The sequence below is a fragment of the Amblyomma americanum genome, chromosome 1, assembly GCF_052857255.1.
Source record: "Amblyomma americanum isolate KBUSLIRL-KWMA chromosome 1, ASM5285725v1, whole genome shotgun sequence".
NCBI classification, from domain to species: Eukaryota; Metazoa; Arthropoda; class Arachnida; order Ixodida; family Ixodidae; genus Amblyomma; species Amblyomma americanum.
The window spans coordinates 129,090,021-129,107,494 of NC_135497.1; the positions used below are offsets into that span (position 1 = coordinate 129,090,021).

General features: G+C 51.6%; 1 protein-coding gene across 4 annotated transcripts in view; it reads right to left on the minus strand.

Annotated features, from left to right (window-relative positions):
- Positions 1 to 9,515: 9,515 nt before the first annotated feature.
- Positions 9,516 to 17,474, minus strand: part of L (zinc finger protein Lobe) — a 170,001-nt gene continuing 162,042 nt past the window's right edge. For 3 of the 4 annotated variants that reach the window (XM_077646882.1, XM_077646884.1, XM_077646883.1), the window contains 4 exons: positions 16,817 to 17,058; positions 14,523 to 14,906; positions 13,462 to 13,572; positions 9,516 to 11,804 (listed from right to left, as the gene is read on the minus strand). In XM_077646882.1, coding sequence (XP_077503008.1) covers positions 10,101 to 11,804; positions 13,462 to 13,572; positions 14,523 to 14,906; positions 16,817 to 17,058 — 2,441 coding nt within the window. In that variant the 3' untranslated portion in view covers positions 9,516 to 10,100. The remainder of the gene's footprint in view (positions 11,805 to 13,461; positions 13,573 to 14,522; positions 14,907 to 16,816; positions 17,059 to 17,474) is intronic. The other variant, XM_077646885.1, reaches the window with a different exon arrangement.

Sequence of the window (17,474 nt, forward strand, 5' to 3'; positions counted from 1 at the left end):
GGTGCAGGATGTGCTTCACGATGACACTTTCCTTTCTCAAGGTAGGCATGCCGTCTTTTCTTTTTTTGTCCGACATGTTCTGTGCGCTGATTTTTGACCGTAGCAGGTGCATTAAAGGGGCAGGCGAGGCATGTTGAAGCAGTCAGAGACGTCGCGCCGTTGATATATCGTACTAGCCCTAAATTTCGCAGAGCGCTGCAGCCGATACACATAAACTTGGTTTTCTAGTTTTCTCTTAACAACTATTTTATTGTATGGCACTTAATGGAACAACTTCCGATGATGAAAAATTCTGAGGGCACTAGCCTGCTTACGTAGAGGAATGCGAAAGCATGTATTTTGAGGAAAGGACGCAGTTGCTCTCAGATCTCAACACCTCTGTGAACACCTAAACCGCGCCTTAAATTATGCAACTGAAGGTGCATATGTTATCGGTCCGAACCCCTGTCGCAAGATGGCAATACAGTATGCTGAGCGAGTTGCTGGCCGTCCAATAAAAATCAGTTGTCAGTCAGCGCTCTGTGACTTGTGTGTTCCTTCTGTCCCGTCTTTAGCGCTGTAGATATGTAAGTTAGCCTCCAACTTCACATCTCGACATATCCGCGGACACCTCAACCGCACCTTAAGGGAAAGTGTAGTCTCAGAAAGCATGCAATTGAAGGTGCATATGTCATGGGTCAAACCCCTGTCGCAAGCTAGCCTCCAACTTCACTAAAACATGTAAGCTATATGCAAAGAGAAATGCTATGACACCACCCAGAATGCTATAAACGGTTGCTCAAAATTTCTGTGAATGTATTCGAGAATACTGCCACCACATTGAGGTCAATCAGTGATGACATAGCTGGATTTCGGCTGCACCTCTGATATCTGTTGCTCAAACCGGCGTCGTCGCTTTCCATTGCATAGAAAAGGAACGTGGCAGCGATGGGGACTCAGCTCCGGGGTGACGTCATCGCTTTAATGTGACGTCATCACCCTAATTTTTGCGTCATATTACGTAACTTTGGTGTGACGTGATTACCTCGACACGTGACTCATTTTTCCAGGTCATCTCACGTGACCCACTAATAACTTCGCTTAATTATTCACACGAATTAGTAATGCCGTCATCGTTTTGAATTTCGTTATTTTCAACTTTACTAACTCAATTTTCTTAATTATACTAATTATTTTCTTAATTGTACTGCTAATTAATGGTGTGACGACATCCTTTTTCATCACGGCATATAACACCATTAATTGATTGCTCATTATCTTAAACATTTACACATTCATTCATCTGTACTGACGTCATCATGCGGACACATGAAATGAACATGAAAATTGGTTCAACTTCAGGAACCCCGCCGCGGTGGCTCAGTGGTTAGGGTGCTCGACTACTGATCCGGAGTTCCCGGGTTCGAACCCGACCGCGGCGGCTGCGTTTTTATGGAGGAAAAACGCTAAGGCGCCCGTGTGCTGTGCGATGTCAGTGCACGTTAAAGATCCCCAGGTGGTCGAAATTATTCCGGAGCCCTCCACTACGGCACCTTTTCTTCCTTTCTTCTTTCACTCCCTCCTTTATCCCTTCCCTTACGGCGCGGTTCAGGTGTCCAACGATATATATATGAGACAGATATATACTGCGCCATTTCCTTTCCCCCAAAACCAATTATTATTATTATTATTATCCGCTGCCCCAGCTCAGGTGCTTCAGTATCGATGGCAGATGCCGGGGCTAGCAAAAATCTTTTCCTTCCTTTTTACTATTATTTCAATAAAAAACCACTACCACCACCACCTACCCGGGCTCGAACCCGATCGTGGCGGCCGCGTTTTGATGCAGGTCAAACGCAAAGGCGCCCGTGTGATGTGCGATGTCAGTGCACGTTAAAGATCCACAGGTAGTCTAAATTATTCTGGAGCCCTCCACTACGGCACCTAGCTCTTCCTTGCTTTCTTCTCTCAGTCCCTCCTTTATCACTACCCTTACGGCGTGGTTCAGGTGTCCGCCGAGATGTGAGACAGATACTGCGCCATTTCCTTTCCGCAAAAACCAATTTTCAATTTTTTTTTTGAGGAGAGGAAATCGCGCAGTAATTGTCTCGCATTTCGGTGGACACCCGAACTGCGCCGTAAGGGTAGGGATAAAGAAGGAACTGAGAGAAGATAGGACGTAATAGGTGCCGTAGTGGAGGGCTCCGGAATAATTTTGGACTCCTAGGGATCTTTAACGTGCACTAACATCGCACATCACACGGGCGCCTTTGCGTTTCGCCTCCATTTTTCGGATAAGATCTGTGGACGCAACTGAGCTATAAATGTTTCGCATTAATAATATTTGGCTCCTAAAAATAGAGACCACATACTCAGGCTGACTAGACTGTCACAGACGGTCACTGCGTCTCCCCCACGCCTGCGTCTTTCCGTGGTCGCTTACCACCGTCCTGAATCACGGCAGCGGCGTCTTAGCGACGTCATGGTTGCAGTGCCTCAAAGCAAGCCTTGCAGGCGCATGAGCAGAGAAGGAAAGAAAACGAAGGGCTTGTCATAATTTGTTTTTCATCAATTGGAGATTAATTTTTAACGCGACAGCGTAAGCAGCTCGTGTCGCAGAAAAGCCGGTGTCGTCGGCGTCAGCGTCTTTGGCCGTGAGCTAAAAATGGCGCATCTCGGTGGACACCTGAACCGCTCCGTGAGGAAAAAGATTTGAACGCGACAGCGTTAAGGATTGATTTATTGATTGATTAATTGATTGATCTATCGATTTTTTCCTTCCCTTACGGCGCGATCCGGGTGTCCAGCGAGAAATGTGACAGGCGTCATTTCCTTTCCTTAAAAGCAATTGTTCATTTCATTTTCCTTTCCTTACGGCCCGGTTCGGATGTCCGCCGAGATATGTGACACAGTCGTTCTTCCCTTAAATTCTCCAACGAGCCACGCGTCGCGCCGAACGGGCGATGGCGTTCCGTGTTTTCCTCGGCAACGCTGCGACACGCTTTTTTTAATTGGTTTTTGGGGAAAGGAAATGGCGCAGTATCTGTCTCATATATCGTTGGACACCTGAACCGCGCCGTAAGGGAAGGGATAAAGGAGGGAGTGAAAGAAGAAAGGAAGAAAGGGGCGCCGTAGTGGAGGGCTTCGGAATAATTTCGACCACCTGGGGATCTTTAACGTGCACTGACATCGCACAGCACACGGGCGCCATAGCGTTTTTCCTCCATAAAAACGCAGCCGCCGCGGTCGGGTTCGAGCCCGGGAACTCCGGATCAGTAGTCGAGCGCCCTAACCACTGAGCCACCGCGGCGGGGCAGCGACACGCTGTCGCATTTCACTGTTAAGGACGAAGCTTAAGCGTCCTCCAATTTTTTTTTCTTTGCATGATATACATTATGCACCTGCGGAACTCACGCCTGCTGTTAATCTCGAAAGCACGAAGAGTGGGAAGCTCGATGGAAAGCATGTAATGGCAGTCCTACACGGTCGTAAGCTATATTGTAGCACGCATGTAATAAGGCGCAAGGAAAGGTATTTGTTTCATGCCCAGTTAAGTTTCCACTGGTTTACCGTCAAACACACACCATGTGTTATAAATTACGACCCGCGAAGTACAACCAAAGTGGACTGATTTCGGCCGGATTAAGACAATGGCGTAGTTTTTTAAAGCATAAAAAACAAATGCGTAACAAATTTACTGTGCGTAGCAAGTGTAGTGCGCAGAAGTCCGCTTGAATTTTAACCCCGCGCATTGCTACAAAGTTTGTTTGCTTGCGAGCGTTTCCTTATTGTTGTCAGGGTGGAACCAGCGGAACACAGACGCAGGACAAGAAAAGGAGGTACACACACCACACCGCTGGACTTGCAACTGATTTATTTCGAAGAAAACCACCACATTTAAAGGATTCCCTGCGCAAGCGCACACTCTGGATGAAGGGAACAACTGTATTAAGATAAAAGAAAGTTATATTCTTTATCCGTGATAAAAACCGAGGGATCGCTGACACACTTTTCCTTGTTTTTCCTGATTAGAAACGCTTCAAGAATTTCACGCTCTCGTCTTGTTCTCCCCCCGACCGATAATGCTCGTGCGGTGAAGCAAAGGAGAACATCCCTCGCATACCTTAACATGCAAGGCTAAATTGCTGCCAGTGCCTGAATTGAACGTTGTTCGGTGCTGCCTCAGACGTTCATTGATGCACCCTCCGGTTTGCCCGATGTAGGTTTTCCCACAGGACAATGGGATGCAATATACCACCCCTACTTCACACGAAGTGAACCTCGTCTGGTGCTTGGTTTTACAGGTCCCCTTTTTCTGCGGACCACCAGACATACGGGCGCACAAACCAGATAGTTTCCGGGGGGCAGAAAAAACCGCAGTGACACCGAATTTTTGTGCCACTTTTTTTAGACCATGCGATGTCTTGTGGCAGTAAGGAAGCACTTCAATCTTCTTCCTGTCCTCTTGCAATGGACTAGCAGACTTAGCCGACAGTTTCTTCATCTTATTCCCCAGTGATTCAGCCACTGCAAGCAAAACCGACGAGGGAAACCCAGAATCTGACAACCGCGAGAGAGCCTGAAACAACCGAGAGAGCCTGAAACAAGGACAGCTGTGACGTACCTAGAAGGAGCCTCCCTTCCATCGGAGTTCGACAACCTACTGAAGCTTGGCCCTAAGTACGCCCTGGAGCCGCAGGTTCGAAAGCATGAACTTCTGGCAGCTGTGCACAGTATTGCTGGAAAGGCACCTCCTGAGGAGAAGAGTTACTGCGTCTCGGAGGGAGTCGGCTGTCTTGCACGGACTTGGCCCAGCCGACATAAAAGAAGCAAGGATCTTCGCCCCTTGGTCAACCATTTCCAGCAGGAGGGCCTCAGCCTTCTGCAAGCAGATAAGGAAGGTGGGTTCGTGGTTTTGCCTTCTTCACTTTTTAAGACAAAAGCCACCGAGGCTATCGAGAAGAACTTCAGGAATTCAGACTTAAAACCACGAAAGGCTAAGGCTCTGGCATTGGGGCTATTAAATCGGCTGAATTTGCGTCGCCTTGAAGAAGAAGTTCGGAAGAGTGATCAAGACGTCCTGCGGGTGTTCTTCAGCGCTAAAACTCATAAGCCTGGTTATCCGTTCAGGGCCATCGTTACAGAAGAAGGCTCGTGGCAAAAAGTGGTCTCCAACTACCTCAAGGTTTCCTTCGATGGTCTGGTGCCGACGGATCCCTTTAGGGTGAGGAGCTCACTGAACCTGGTGGAGTGCCTCTGTTCCGGTTTTCCCGGTGCCAATGCAGCCTTCTCTTTGGACATTGAGGACTTGTTTTACTCTGTTCCGCATGATGAACTCTTTTGTGCTGTACGCGAATTAATTGAAAAAACGTGGACAATTTCCTTCCAGAACAAGTGTGGCATATCTCTGGAATCTTTCCTTGAGCTGTTGAAGGTGTATTTAAATTCGACAATTGTTCAATATGACAGCAAGTACGTGGTGCAAAACTGAGGTATCTGCATTGGCTCGTGTGTAGCGCCATTTCTGTGCGAAATTTTTTTAGCAAAAATTGACTCGATTCTACAGGATTCCATTCAAGACACACGTGTTATTAGGGTTTTCAGATATGTGGACGATTTTCTAGTCATTTTAAAATTAAATGAAACTGACAAGCTCACTCTTGTGGCAGACCAGCTTTTAAATGTTTTTAGCGCATGCTCTAACAACTTGGCTTTTACCAAAGAGATTCCATCTGACAAGACCATTAGGTTCCTTGATTTAGAATTGACTTTTTTACCCGATGGGCACGTGTGTTGGAAATATTCGCCCAGGACTAAAAAGTCGCTTTTGCCATATGAATCGGCGCATTCGAAGCTGGTGAAGCGCAGCATCGCAAATTTGTGTTTTTCGAACGCTCTCAAGAAAAGTTGCCCACATGTCATGCAGCAAAGTCTGGCCGAGCAGGTCGCGCGGTTGTCAGATTCTGGGTTTCCCTCGTCGGTTTTGCTTGCAGTGGCTGAATCACTGGGGAATAAGATGAAGAAACTGTCGGCTAAGTCTGCTAGTCCATCGCAAGAGGACAGGAAGAAGATTGAAGTGCTTCCTTACTGCCACAAGACATCGCATGGTCTAAAAAAAGTGGCACAAAAATTCGGTGTCACAGCGGTTTTTTCTGCCCCCCGGAAACTATCTGGTTTGTGCGCCCGTATGTCTGGTGGTCCGCAGAAAAAGGGGACCTGTAAAACCAAGCACCAGACGAGGTTCACTTCGTGTGAAGTAGGGGTGGTATATTGCATCCCATTGTCCTGTGGGAAAACCTACATCGGGCAAACCGGAGGGTGCATCAATGAACGTCTGAGGCAGCACCGAACAACGTTCAATTCAGGCACTGGCAGCAATTTAGCCTTGCATGTTAAGGTATGCGAGGGATGTTCTCCTTTGCTTCACCGCACGAGCATTATCGGTCGGGGGAGAACAAGACGAGAGCGTGAAATTCTTGAAGCGTTTCTAATCAGGAAAAACAAGGAAAAGTGTGTCAGCGATCCCTCGGTTTTTATCACGGATAAAGAATATAACTTTCTTTTATCTTAATACAGTTGTTCCCTTCATCCAGAGTGTGCGCTTGCGCAGGGAATCCTTTAAATGTGGTGGTTTTCTTCGAAATAAATCAGTTGCAAGTCCAGCGGTGTGGTGTGTGTACCTCCTTTTCTTGTCCTGCGTCTGTGTTCCGCTGGTTCCACCCTGACAACATTATGAACCAACTAGCCCAGTAATTTACGCTCCTGAACTATGTTTCCTTATTGACGTGCAGGTAATATCCTGTGATAATTATTCCGCCGTTTTCAGGCCAATGGGAGGGGAAAAAAAACACTAAAGCGTTTTGCTTCGAAACCCGTAGCGCAGCGTCATCGGTGGCATGTTTCCCGCAGTGGTGTGACGGCACGGCCGGTATCGACACTGGTAAGCAACTGCGGCGATCAAGTCGTGTTGCTAAACTAATCTCGAAAAGCTGTTCATCGGAACACTAAATCTGAAACGGAAAGTGTACGAACTCAACAGAAAGCTGAGCCTGCGACCACGCTCAAACGGCTTGTCTGCTCCGTCCTACTGTGTGATTACTCATTTTAAAACCAGATGGCGCTGACTGGCAGATTAAAGTCCCGTCCTGGCCTCAAACAACAAAGAGCTTCCCCTACAATTATCATAGATATTTTCTTTGGCAACTTCCTGCTTAAAAATCCTGTATGTTCCCAGTGCTGATTTGGTCAGCATCCCTGTTTTCCACAAAACTCTCTCTGTTTCTTCAACCTTTTTTCTCAACTGATAACTGCTGATCCCCCCCCCCCCCCCCCCTACTGCTGTTCAGTTATTGGATACTTTTCTGTAAAGGGCTTACCCTATAGAGTGGAAAGCAGCGGGGCTGATTTATCCAAGGCATTGGGGTTTAAGGACAGTGGAGGGAAAGTAGATTTTAAGAGGTTAGAAGTAACCAAGCGAAGGTTATCTGATTGGTGGCTGAAATCCAGAGAAGAGTAAAATTTCATAAGTCATGGCTAGGTGGCTTCAGCCACCACCCGATTTAAAGTGTTCAGCCGTATCCATCCGCCCGCCCGCCCGCCCGCCCGCCCGCCCGCCCATCCATCCATCCATCCATCCATCCATCCATCCATCCATCCATCCATCCATCCATCCATCCATCCATCCATCCATCCATCCATCCATCCATCCATCCATCCATCCATCCATCCATCCATCCATCCATCCATCCATCCATCCATCCATCCATCCATCCATCCATCCATCCATCCATCCATCCATCCATCCATCCATCCATCCATCCATCCATCCATCCATCCATCCATCCATCCATCCATCCATCCATCCATCCATCCATCCATCCATCCATCCATCCATCCATCCATCCATCCATCCATCCATCCATCCATCCATCCATCCATCCATCCATCCATCCATCCATCCATCCATCCATCCATCCATCCATCCATCCATCCATCCATCCATCCATCCATCCATCCATCCATCCATCCATCCATCCATCCATCCATCCATCCATCCATCCATCCATCCATCCATCCATCCATCCATCCATCCATCCATCCATCCATCCATCCATCCATCCATCCATCCATCCATCCATCCATCCATCCATCCATCCATCCATCCATCCATCCATCCATCCATCCATCCATCCATCCATCCATCCATCCATCCATCCATCCATCCATCCATCCATCCATCCATCCATCCATCCATCCATCCATCCATCCATCCATCCATCCATCCATCCATCCATCCATCCATCCATCCATCCATCCATCCATCCATCCATCCATCCATCCATCCATCCATCCATCCATCCATCCATCCATCCATCCATCCATCCATCCATCCATCCATCCATCCATCCATCCATCCATCCATCCATCCATCCATCCATCCATCCATCCATCCATCCATCCATCCATCCATCCATCCATCCATCCATCCATCCATCCATCCATCCATCCATCCATCCATCCATCCATCCATCCATCCATCCATCCATCCATCCATCCATCCATCCATCCATCCATCCATCCATCCATCCATCCATCCATCCATCCATCCATCCATCCATCCATCCATCCATCCATCCATCCATCCATCCATCCATCCATCCATCCATCCATCCATCCATCCATCCATCCATCCATCCATCCATCCATCCATCCATCCATCCATCCATCCATCCATCCATCCATCCATCCATCCATCCATCCATCCATCCATCCATCCATCCATCCATCCATCCATCCATCCATCCATCCATCCATCCATCCATCCATCCATCCATCCATCCATCCATCCATCCATCCATCCATCCATCCATCCATCCATCCATCCATCCATCCAGGTAAAGTTAAAGGTATAAAGGTAAAGCTACTTTAGATTTAGGGACAACGCAGGAAACCGCGTTGCCTCTAGGCGAAGAACGGTGAACCTAGTACACGTGTTGCCTGACGAGTGTATGCTAATGAGCAGGTATGTAATTAGAAAGGAAGAGAAAAAATAAAAATGAATAAAAAGGAAAAAATTAAAAACAACATGCTTTCGCTTTCAAACCACATAGTAGCCTTAGTGCCCTCCGTAATTTTATCCTCGGGGTGAGGAGATAGAATTATGCGAGCAAGCGTGAGTTTCTGCCACGGAAAAATGTTAATGACCTTGATCCCACACGGCGGTGCTTGCTCTTACCTTTTTATATCCCCTGTGGTAAAAGATAAAAATATCCATGGAGAATGGCAAAAATGCTGCCTATAGCAATGCGACAAAATGTGCCAACTCGTTAACGTCAGCAAGCTTGTGTTCCTTGATGTCCCTGAAGTTAATTTGGTTATTTAGAGCAATTCTTGTAAGATTGCTACTAAGGTAAACAGTACTTACCCTCCACATGTCACCCTACTAAAATGCAGTCACTGTAATTTATTATTGCATATGTTCTCCAACGCATGCAGTCAAGGGTATTCGTGTGTTAATGAGAACGAAGAAGAATCTTGGTTTCCTTAAAAATATGAACTTTATTTGCCTCGTGAACCTTGTAAACCACATAGGCAAAACGTAAAAAAATGTAATTGATATAGTATAGCCATGTAAGAAAAGAAATGATGTCTTTGTAAACACAAACACTGAAACTTGAACACTGGGAAGAATAGACTATTCATATTTGGCTGTGGTATATTCAGTGTTACAAACGTGCTTGATGAAGAGTATCATACCAAGGCATAAAACAACCGCAGCATATGTGTGCAGTTCCATACCCTGCTTTATGTTTTGGACACACACTGAACAAAAACATGGTGATTGATGTGGATAACTTGTATTTACAGGGCTGTTAAATTCCGCACCAGAGTAGCACTCGGACATAAGCAGCCTCAGGCCCACATACGCCATTGACAAGATGGTGAGATATATTAGGAGGAATACTTTGCGCAGCTTTCTCTCGATCCTGCGCTGCGAAGACAGGCGCGCCGCGCGCGGAAGGCGCAATAAGTTAACAACGAGGAGGCGCGTTTGATTGTTGGGAGAAGCGCGCTGCTGGCGCGCACACCGGTGGCGGAGGGAACTAGGGACGGCAGGGCGCTCAGCCGCCGTGGCTGCTGCGCACGTGCTGTTCGAGCTCGAGCGGCGACTCGAACTTGATGCGGCACTCGGGGCAGCGGCCCTGGTCCTGGACGCCCTTGGCATGGAAGCAGTCCTTGCACATGAACGACTGGCGCTCCTGCTGGCGGCCCGTGATGATGCGACTGGCTGCGTCCAGGGGTCGCTCGCAGACGCAGCAGAGCGAGCCCTTGTCGCAGTGGGCCACGTGGAAGCGTGCGTGCATGCGCAGCTCCACCTGCGACATGAGCGTCTGGCGGCACACCACGCAGGGAAGCGGCAGCATGGGGCCGCCGCCGTGCGAGTTGACGTGCGAGAAGAACTGTTCCTCGGAGCGCAGTACTTCGCGGCAGCCGGCGCACGTGGAGCCCTTGACCACCTTGCAGTGCGTCAGCTTGTGCTCGGCCAGCGTGGTCGCCGAAGGGCACATCTCGTCGCAGATGTTGCACTTATGCTTGCTGGGGCTTGCCGTGTGGCTCTTCATGTGGTTCTCCAGGTCCGAGCGCGACTTGCATGGCTCGTTGCAGTACGCGCACAGCAGGCTCACCGACTTTTGCGAGCGCACGTTGTGCACCTGCTTGCGGTGCGCCGACAGGAGGGCGTCCGTGCCGAACGCCTGGTCGCAGATGTCGCACTTGGCGTCCTTGACCCTCGGCTTGACGCTCAGGTTCTGCACTCCGTCCGGGTGCAAGGTGAGGTCGGCCGCGTGGCAGGCCTGCATGTGCTTCTCGAGCAGGAACTCAACGTGAAAGGCTTGGCTGCAGAGGGCGCACGCAAACTGCTTGCCATGCGTGTCCAGGTGGCTTTGCAGCAGGGGCTCGCTGGCGAACGTCTGGTCGCACAGCAGGCACCGGTAGGGCGCCGCCTTGGCCAAGTGCGTCACCTGCACGTGGAGCGCGAACTCGGGCTCGGACCGGTAGGCGGCGTTGCACGCGCTGCACTTGAACACCTGGCACTCGTTGCTGTGCTTGACGGCGAAGTGCACCTGCACGCCGACCTTGGAGTCGAAGACGTCGCGGCAGAGCGCGCAGCGGTACAGGTGGTGGGCGTGCACGTCGAGCAAGTGCTTCTGCAGCTCGTCGGGGCGCGGGAAGAGCTTGAGGCACGCCTGGCAGCCGTACTCGACCGACGTGGCCAGGAAGTGCGCGGCCACGTGCGCCTCGAGCTGCTGCGAGGACGGGAACTCGGCGCGGCACTCGGGGCAGCAGCGGGACATGCGGCCCTCCAGGTGGGACGCCAGGTGCGCCCGGAACGACTCGAAGTCTGGAGACGCGGCGCCGCACTGGCTGCAGAGTAGGGGCCCGCCGCCGCCGGAGTCGGCGCCCATCATGACCGACACGCGCTTGCTCAGCACCTCGCTGAAGCTGTGCGCGGCCAGCGTGTGCGTCTGCAGGGCGTGCACGCTGGGCAGCTTCATGCCGCAATACTCGCACTCGTACGACGCGTCCACCAGCGACGCGGCCGTGGTGGCGGCCGGCGGCGAATGGCGGGACGCGGCGCGACCGCTGGGCTCGGGCCGCAGGGGACCCCCGTGCGACGGCCCCACCAGCGACGCTGCCGAGAAGGGCACGTGCGAGGCGCGCACGTGCGCCTGCAGCGCCTCCAGGCTGCCGAAGTCACGCCGGCTGCAGAAGCCGCACGCCAGGGGCTCCTCGCGGGGACTCGAGCTGCCGGGCCGCTCGGACATCTGCGGAGAAGAGCGGGACGTCAGGACCACCGCAACAGACGAAGGCACAAACACACCCGACTGCAACGAAGGGCCGAATTGGCTTCTCTTCTTCGCGTCGCCTGCCGCCCCTTTTTTTTTCCTCTCAGGACGCCGAGTAATCTATTTTGAATATGCCGAACGTGAGTCGGGAGGAATATGAAGAAAGCTGTTCGATACAATCTCCGAGTGACCGGGCGCTACGCAAGAAGCTCCACGTAGACTCTTCCCCTCTTGCCAAAATAAAAATAAACCTCACGAGGCGGCCAGCTCGGCAAACAAAGCGCGCCGTCCTCTGAGCCCCCGCCTCGCCTGCTATTCGTTTCGATCCGAAAAGAGAAGCGCGTGCGATCTTCCTTTCCTTCTTCGTACTTTACCGTTTCTTCGATCGTTACATTCTAGCAGTACAACGTGACCCGTCGCATGCAAATCCAAGCCATTTTCCCACCCGGTGCAGTCTCACCGAGTCGGACAACAACCGGGAATCCGTATACCAAACAGTTGGATGTGGACTTCTTTTTAGTCTTTTTTTTTTCTTTCTTGCCTTCCCTTGAAGAATAGATGGACAATAGAGCTCTTTTTGCTTCGCTAAAGGAAGAATAGGGCGTCCGCATTTCAGATCTGCATGGCTCAGGTTTCATTCGGATCTGTATCCACCCAAATCCCAGCAGAGATTATGTATAGGCGCCAGCGCAGTGCCTGCGGATTACACAGATTGAACCGCACGACTGAATTCCAAGCGTGGAGTCAGACTGGGTTCAAAAGCTTTTTCGTCGCCTATCGTAGCACGTGCGCATCCTGGCAATCTCCACACGAATACAACTGGCGAGCTGTCGATGAGGCTGTTTGCGTGCCGTCATGTTGTCAGTGAATGTTTGCAAGCACAAAGAAGTGAACAGAGGTCGCACGGAGCTATAGTAATCTGCTAAAACGTTGCCAATGTGAGGGTAAAAGAATCAATATACACTGGGATACTGTTGTCCTTTCGTTTATCCAGGTATAACGAAACGTTAAAAATCTGCACAAATGGATTAAGAGACAGAGTCGTGTACGCCGATATGCTTCGCATCATTCGCTTGTCCGCAATGAAATTTTGAACAGACACCTGTTACACACGATGAGCCATAAAAGCACTAATTTGCTATCAACCCGAGCGCAGCCATACGGCTTCAACGGAAAGCTATACAGCTTTCTCAGAAAATTCGTAGTTAAAGAAAAATTCGTCCTGGTCCATGGTTCGAACCCGGGACCGCTGCTCGGGTGGATTTCAATGAGTAATTACTCCCTTATTACAAATTTGCTCCACCTTGGGGGATTCCCCTCAAACATTTGACTAATTTGCTATCAACGGCCGTTTACCGGTAACCCACGCTGTTTATTTTCGTGTAAATTGCACGTTGCTAGAAAAGATGCAAAATTGCACTCCGGACGTGAAACAGACGTAGGCTTCTCTCTCTCACACACACAGACACAGACGAGCGCTCGCAGAAATGCTAAGAAACGTTTAAATTTACATATAAGTTACCTGAAACAGCCTATGTAATTAGTACGTGTGCGAGGTTATGCATGCGACCTTCAATTCAAATTCATACTACAGCGTGAATGTAATTTACACGGTGCAGGTGATGCTTGGACTTACCGATTTGCATCCGTTTGCCTGGACATCAACGCTTCCCGGGCCTGGGCTCCCACCGGTTAGGCTTAGCTTGTCAGTCGAACACGAGGAGCTGTCGTCCCGTGACATGGACGTCTGCAAAAGACCGGCGCCTGTATTAGCAGTGGGGAGTGAAGGGCATTTCCTGCACGTATTGGCGACACCGGCGTGGTACTACATGACTGCGTGTTCCGCAGCAGAAATGCGTCAAGAAGGGTGCTCCAAACTTCGGATATCTAAATATCCTTCACATCTAAAGCAGAAATCGCCCTCTCGATAGCAACATGCCCCAGATTTCAGTGTGGTTGGAAGACACGGCGGTATAAAACCGATCCGTGTGACAAAGAACGAACGTGGTCCCCAATTTTAATGAAGTATGAAACGAAAGGTACAATAAAGGGTCGATACCGCGGTACATGAAAAGTTATAAGGCCTCTGCCCTTACAAAAATGGTCTATAGACAGTCTATAGACTTCTTATAGCCTCTATTGCCTTCCTATAGACATTTATTTGTGTCCATTCATAGTCTATTGACTTTCTATAGACAAAAGTCTACTAAAATTGTATGACCATAAATCTATAGATTGTGTATAGACTATCTATAGGGTTTCTATTGCCTGTAGACTGCTCTCTAGGGTGTCTATAGAGAGTCTATAGACTTTATAGACAGATGTCTATGGACAGTCTATAGATGTATAAAGAAATTTTTGTAAGGGTGCGCCTGAACTTTTAATCCAGCTGCCACCTGCATCGTTTTAGGGGATCAGTTGGGCGGCTGTTGTCTGAAGGGTGGTAACGCGGCTCGAAAGGAAAAAAAAATAGTAGGGGCCTACGCAAAAGCAGGCGAGATGCTGCGCTGGCGCGACGTCACAGAAGAAAAAGCAGCTGGAGCTCGACTCTTTCTAGGGACCGCGGGTGGCACGGTGGACACAATCTTTTTCGGGCTCTTGGTGCAAACCTTTTACCTTTACATCCGTCGTGAGGTCGCGAACACATGGCGGGCATGGAAGTAAGTATACTGGGCGTGATTTGCGTGGTATACTAACCGATCCTCCGTCGGCAGGGTTGGTCAGCACGGCGAGGACTCCGTTGGCCGAGGCCAGGCTGGAGCCCGGCCGGGAGAGCGCGGCCGACGGCTCGAGGCCATTGGTGACGGCGGCGGCGCTCTTGCGGTGGTTCTGCATGTGCGATGTGAGCGCGGCCGCCGTGTTGTAGCCGCGATTGCACATGGCGCACTGGAACGGTTTGGCATGGTCGTGGGTCTTCATGTGGATCTTGAGGTGGTCGGAGCGGGAGAAGGCGGCCTCGCACTGCGAGCACCGGTACTTGCGGTCGCCCGTGTGCAGCTTCACGTGGCGGTCGCGGCTGCGCTTGTGCTTGAACAGCCGCTGGCAGAAGTCGCAGCGAAACGGCATTCGGTCGCTGTGCACCTGCGGTAACGAGCAAGGCCTCAGACCCGTCGTCCTCCTCGTGCACTGTCGCGGAAGCGCGTGATATGCCCACGCACGAGTCGACACTATACAGGCGCTGGCTATCGCTCCTGTGAACTATAGGGCCGCAGTTCTGCGATTAATGTGGAGGCGGCGGCTTCGATTACCGGCCCCTCATTGATAATGGAAGACCAAACCGCCGATATTCTGGAGCATGTTAAGAGAAACTGGGGCTGTCTAAAATGTTAGAAGCCATTAACTACGCAGCATCTGTAATCAATAACCCACGCGTGTTCGTTGCAAAGTGGAAGTACAATAATTGATTATACAATGTTATCTCATGGAGTCTCATCATGCGTGCGAAAGTGCACGGTTCTTTCTCCTATATTTGACTTTTCAGCGTGGTAGACACAGAATCCAGTCATTGAAATGCGCGCCTTGTTCAGAGAAAACCCAGAACGGAATGCAATGGCGACTGAACCCATCTTTAGCTATGCGTCGCAATGGTGAACAAAAGATTTTACATTTGTTGCGTGCTCATGAAACTGTGCTTGAAGTTGTTGAAAAAGCATGCCAGGTTCTCGCGTACAGTGCGCTGCGGTCTCCCAATAGCTAGACAGTATGCTGCAGCTTTGCCAACTGTAAAACGGTGACTGTGAGGCGCCCTCGCTTAAGGGCTCGTTTTCTTCAAATAAGCACGCCGCGCATGACCATCAGATGCGGCGTACTTCGAACACTGCCAAAACTTGCCCAGGCGGCGTCTCGGTGCGGGGTATAGACGAAAGGAAGTGCGGGCAGAAAGTGCATCCAGCTCTAGATTGCGTGCTCTCATTAGCGCCGGCGGGAGGCTTTGCTGCGCCCCCCAGAGCAGACAATGGTAGTTAGTCCTCGCCTCCGAGCTTGTCACGCATAGGCGTCCTCGCGCAAAGCTCATTTGCACTCGCGTAAGCCCGTAAGTGCCGAGGTATGGACGTGTGCGCGTCGCAAGGTGGCCAGATCAGTGGGCCCCAGTGCTTCCCGGTCCTCCATCCCGACGGTAGGCAGTCACGATTGACGGCGAGTTGCCGCCCATTAGCGGGCCGGCCAGATAAACAGGCCGAATGGCACGGCGGGACAGCGCGCACTGCCCGAGAGGTAACCGGCCGGCGCTAATCCAGTTTGGCCGGCCGCGTGGCCAAGCCAGGGATGCCTCAAATTAGATGATCTAAATTGCGTTGTCGCACCTCCGCCGTTCTCTCTGGTTTATTTTGTTTTTCGTCGTCCCCACAGCGTCAGGTCCGGTGGCCATGATATTCGCGGGTCCTGGATTAGGCGTAAGCACGTTAATGTGGATCGGGTAACCGCATTGCGGGCTGGGACTCGATCTCGCTCTCATGGGAGCCCGGAGCGAGGTCTGGTCAGCGTCTGCTCGTGGGGAGCCGCTTTATGTCTCCGTACTGCTGCCGGCGCTGAGCGGGTGGAAAGCGACCCCTCTCGTCAAAGATTTATAGCCTTTTTTATAGGCTGGCCACTCTCCCGGCCGGCCGGCAGCGCTCCGCGCGCGAGACAATTGTCAACGGAGGGCAGACGGACAAGTCCTCCTGCGAAAGGGCCTCACTGCATACCTCGCGCACTGCGCCAGAAATTGCCGAGGCAAATAGCTAATAAAAGCGGGCATTGTTGGCGCACAGCACGCGCCGACCGAAGCTTCGCGTAAAGTGATCCCGTATATGCGTCCCCGTCCAATGGCGCTGCTCCGCGAGGGCACGCGTTTCCTGCGGCGAAGGGAGATGCGCGGGTGGTCCAGCATGAGCCGCCCGTAATTTGCCACTTAATGGTGTATTGGATGCAGGGGGGAATTGGACCAACACAGCATAGCCGCCCGGGGCAGTGTCACGCCGGCGCATGCGAGCACCCCGCGAGGTGGTTACCTGTTCGTGGCGCTTGAGGTAGCTGAGCCTGGGGAAGGCCTTGTCGCAGAAGTGGCAGGCGTAGGGCGTCGCCTCGGTGACGCCGATGGTGAAAGACAGCTCGGAGTCGGAGGCCGACGCCGGTCCGCCGGCCAGCAGCGAGGGCGGGGGCGACAGCGACGCCGACGTCAGCTCGTCCTCGGGGCTGCCGGACGAAGAGCGCCACGACGAGGGCGTGCCTGCGCCGCCGCCCGGGGCTGCCCCTGGGGACAAGACAGGAGTGCGCGCTCAGCGACACGCCCGCGACAGCACGTCTCATCTCGGCGAGCAGCAAACGGTGCGGCAGCGAAATGTGGCGCGAGTTCAAGGGCGGTTTGGCCATGCTCGCATCGCTTCTCAGATGCGCATGTCGCGCAAGAACCGCACGCGTCTTTCTCTCGGTGCTGGGTCTGCCGCCAATTACCCGTCAGACGCGCACCCTGGCGAACCCTTGCCAGGCCCCTCGCTCCCACGAAGGGCGGCCCAGACGTGCGCCACGGGGGGTCGCGCCGCGCCCGCGCGTTTAATAACCGGCGTCGGAAAAGGAGGAAGTCCACACAATGGCAGCCGGCGCTCCATAAAGCCGCCTCCCCCAGCCGTGACCCCTCCGCCACCCACCCGCGATCGGGAAAAATAAACC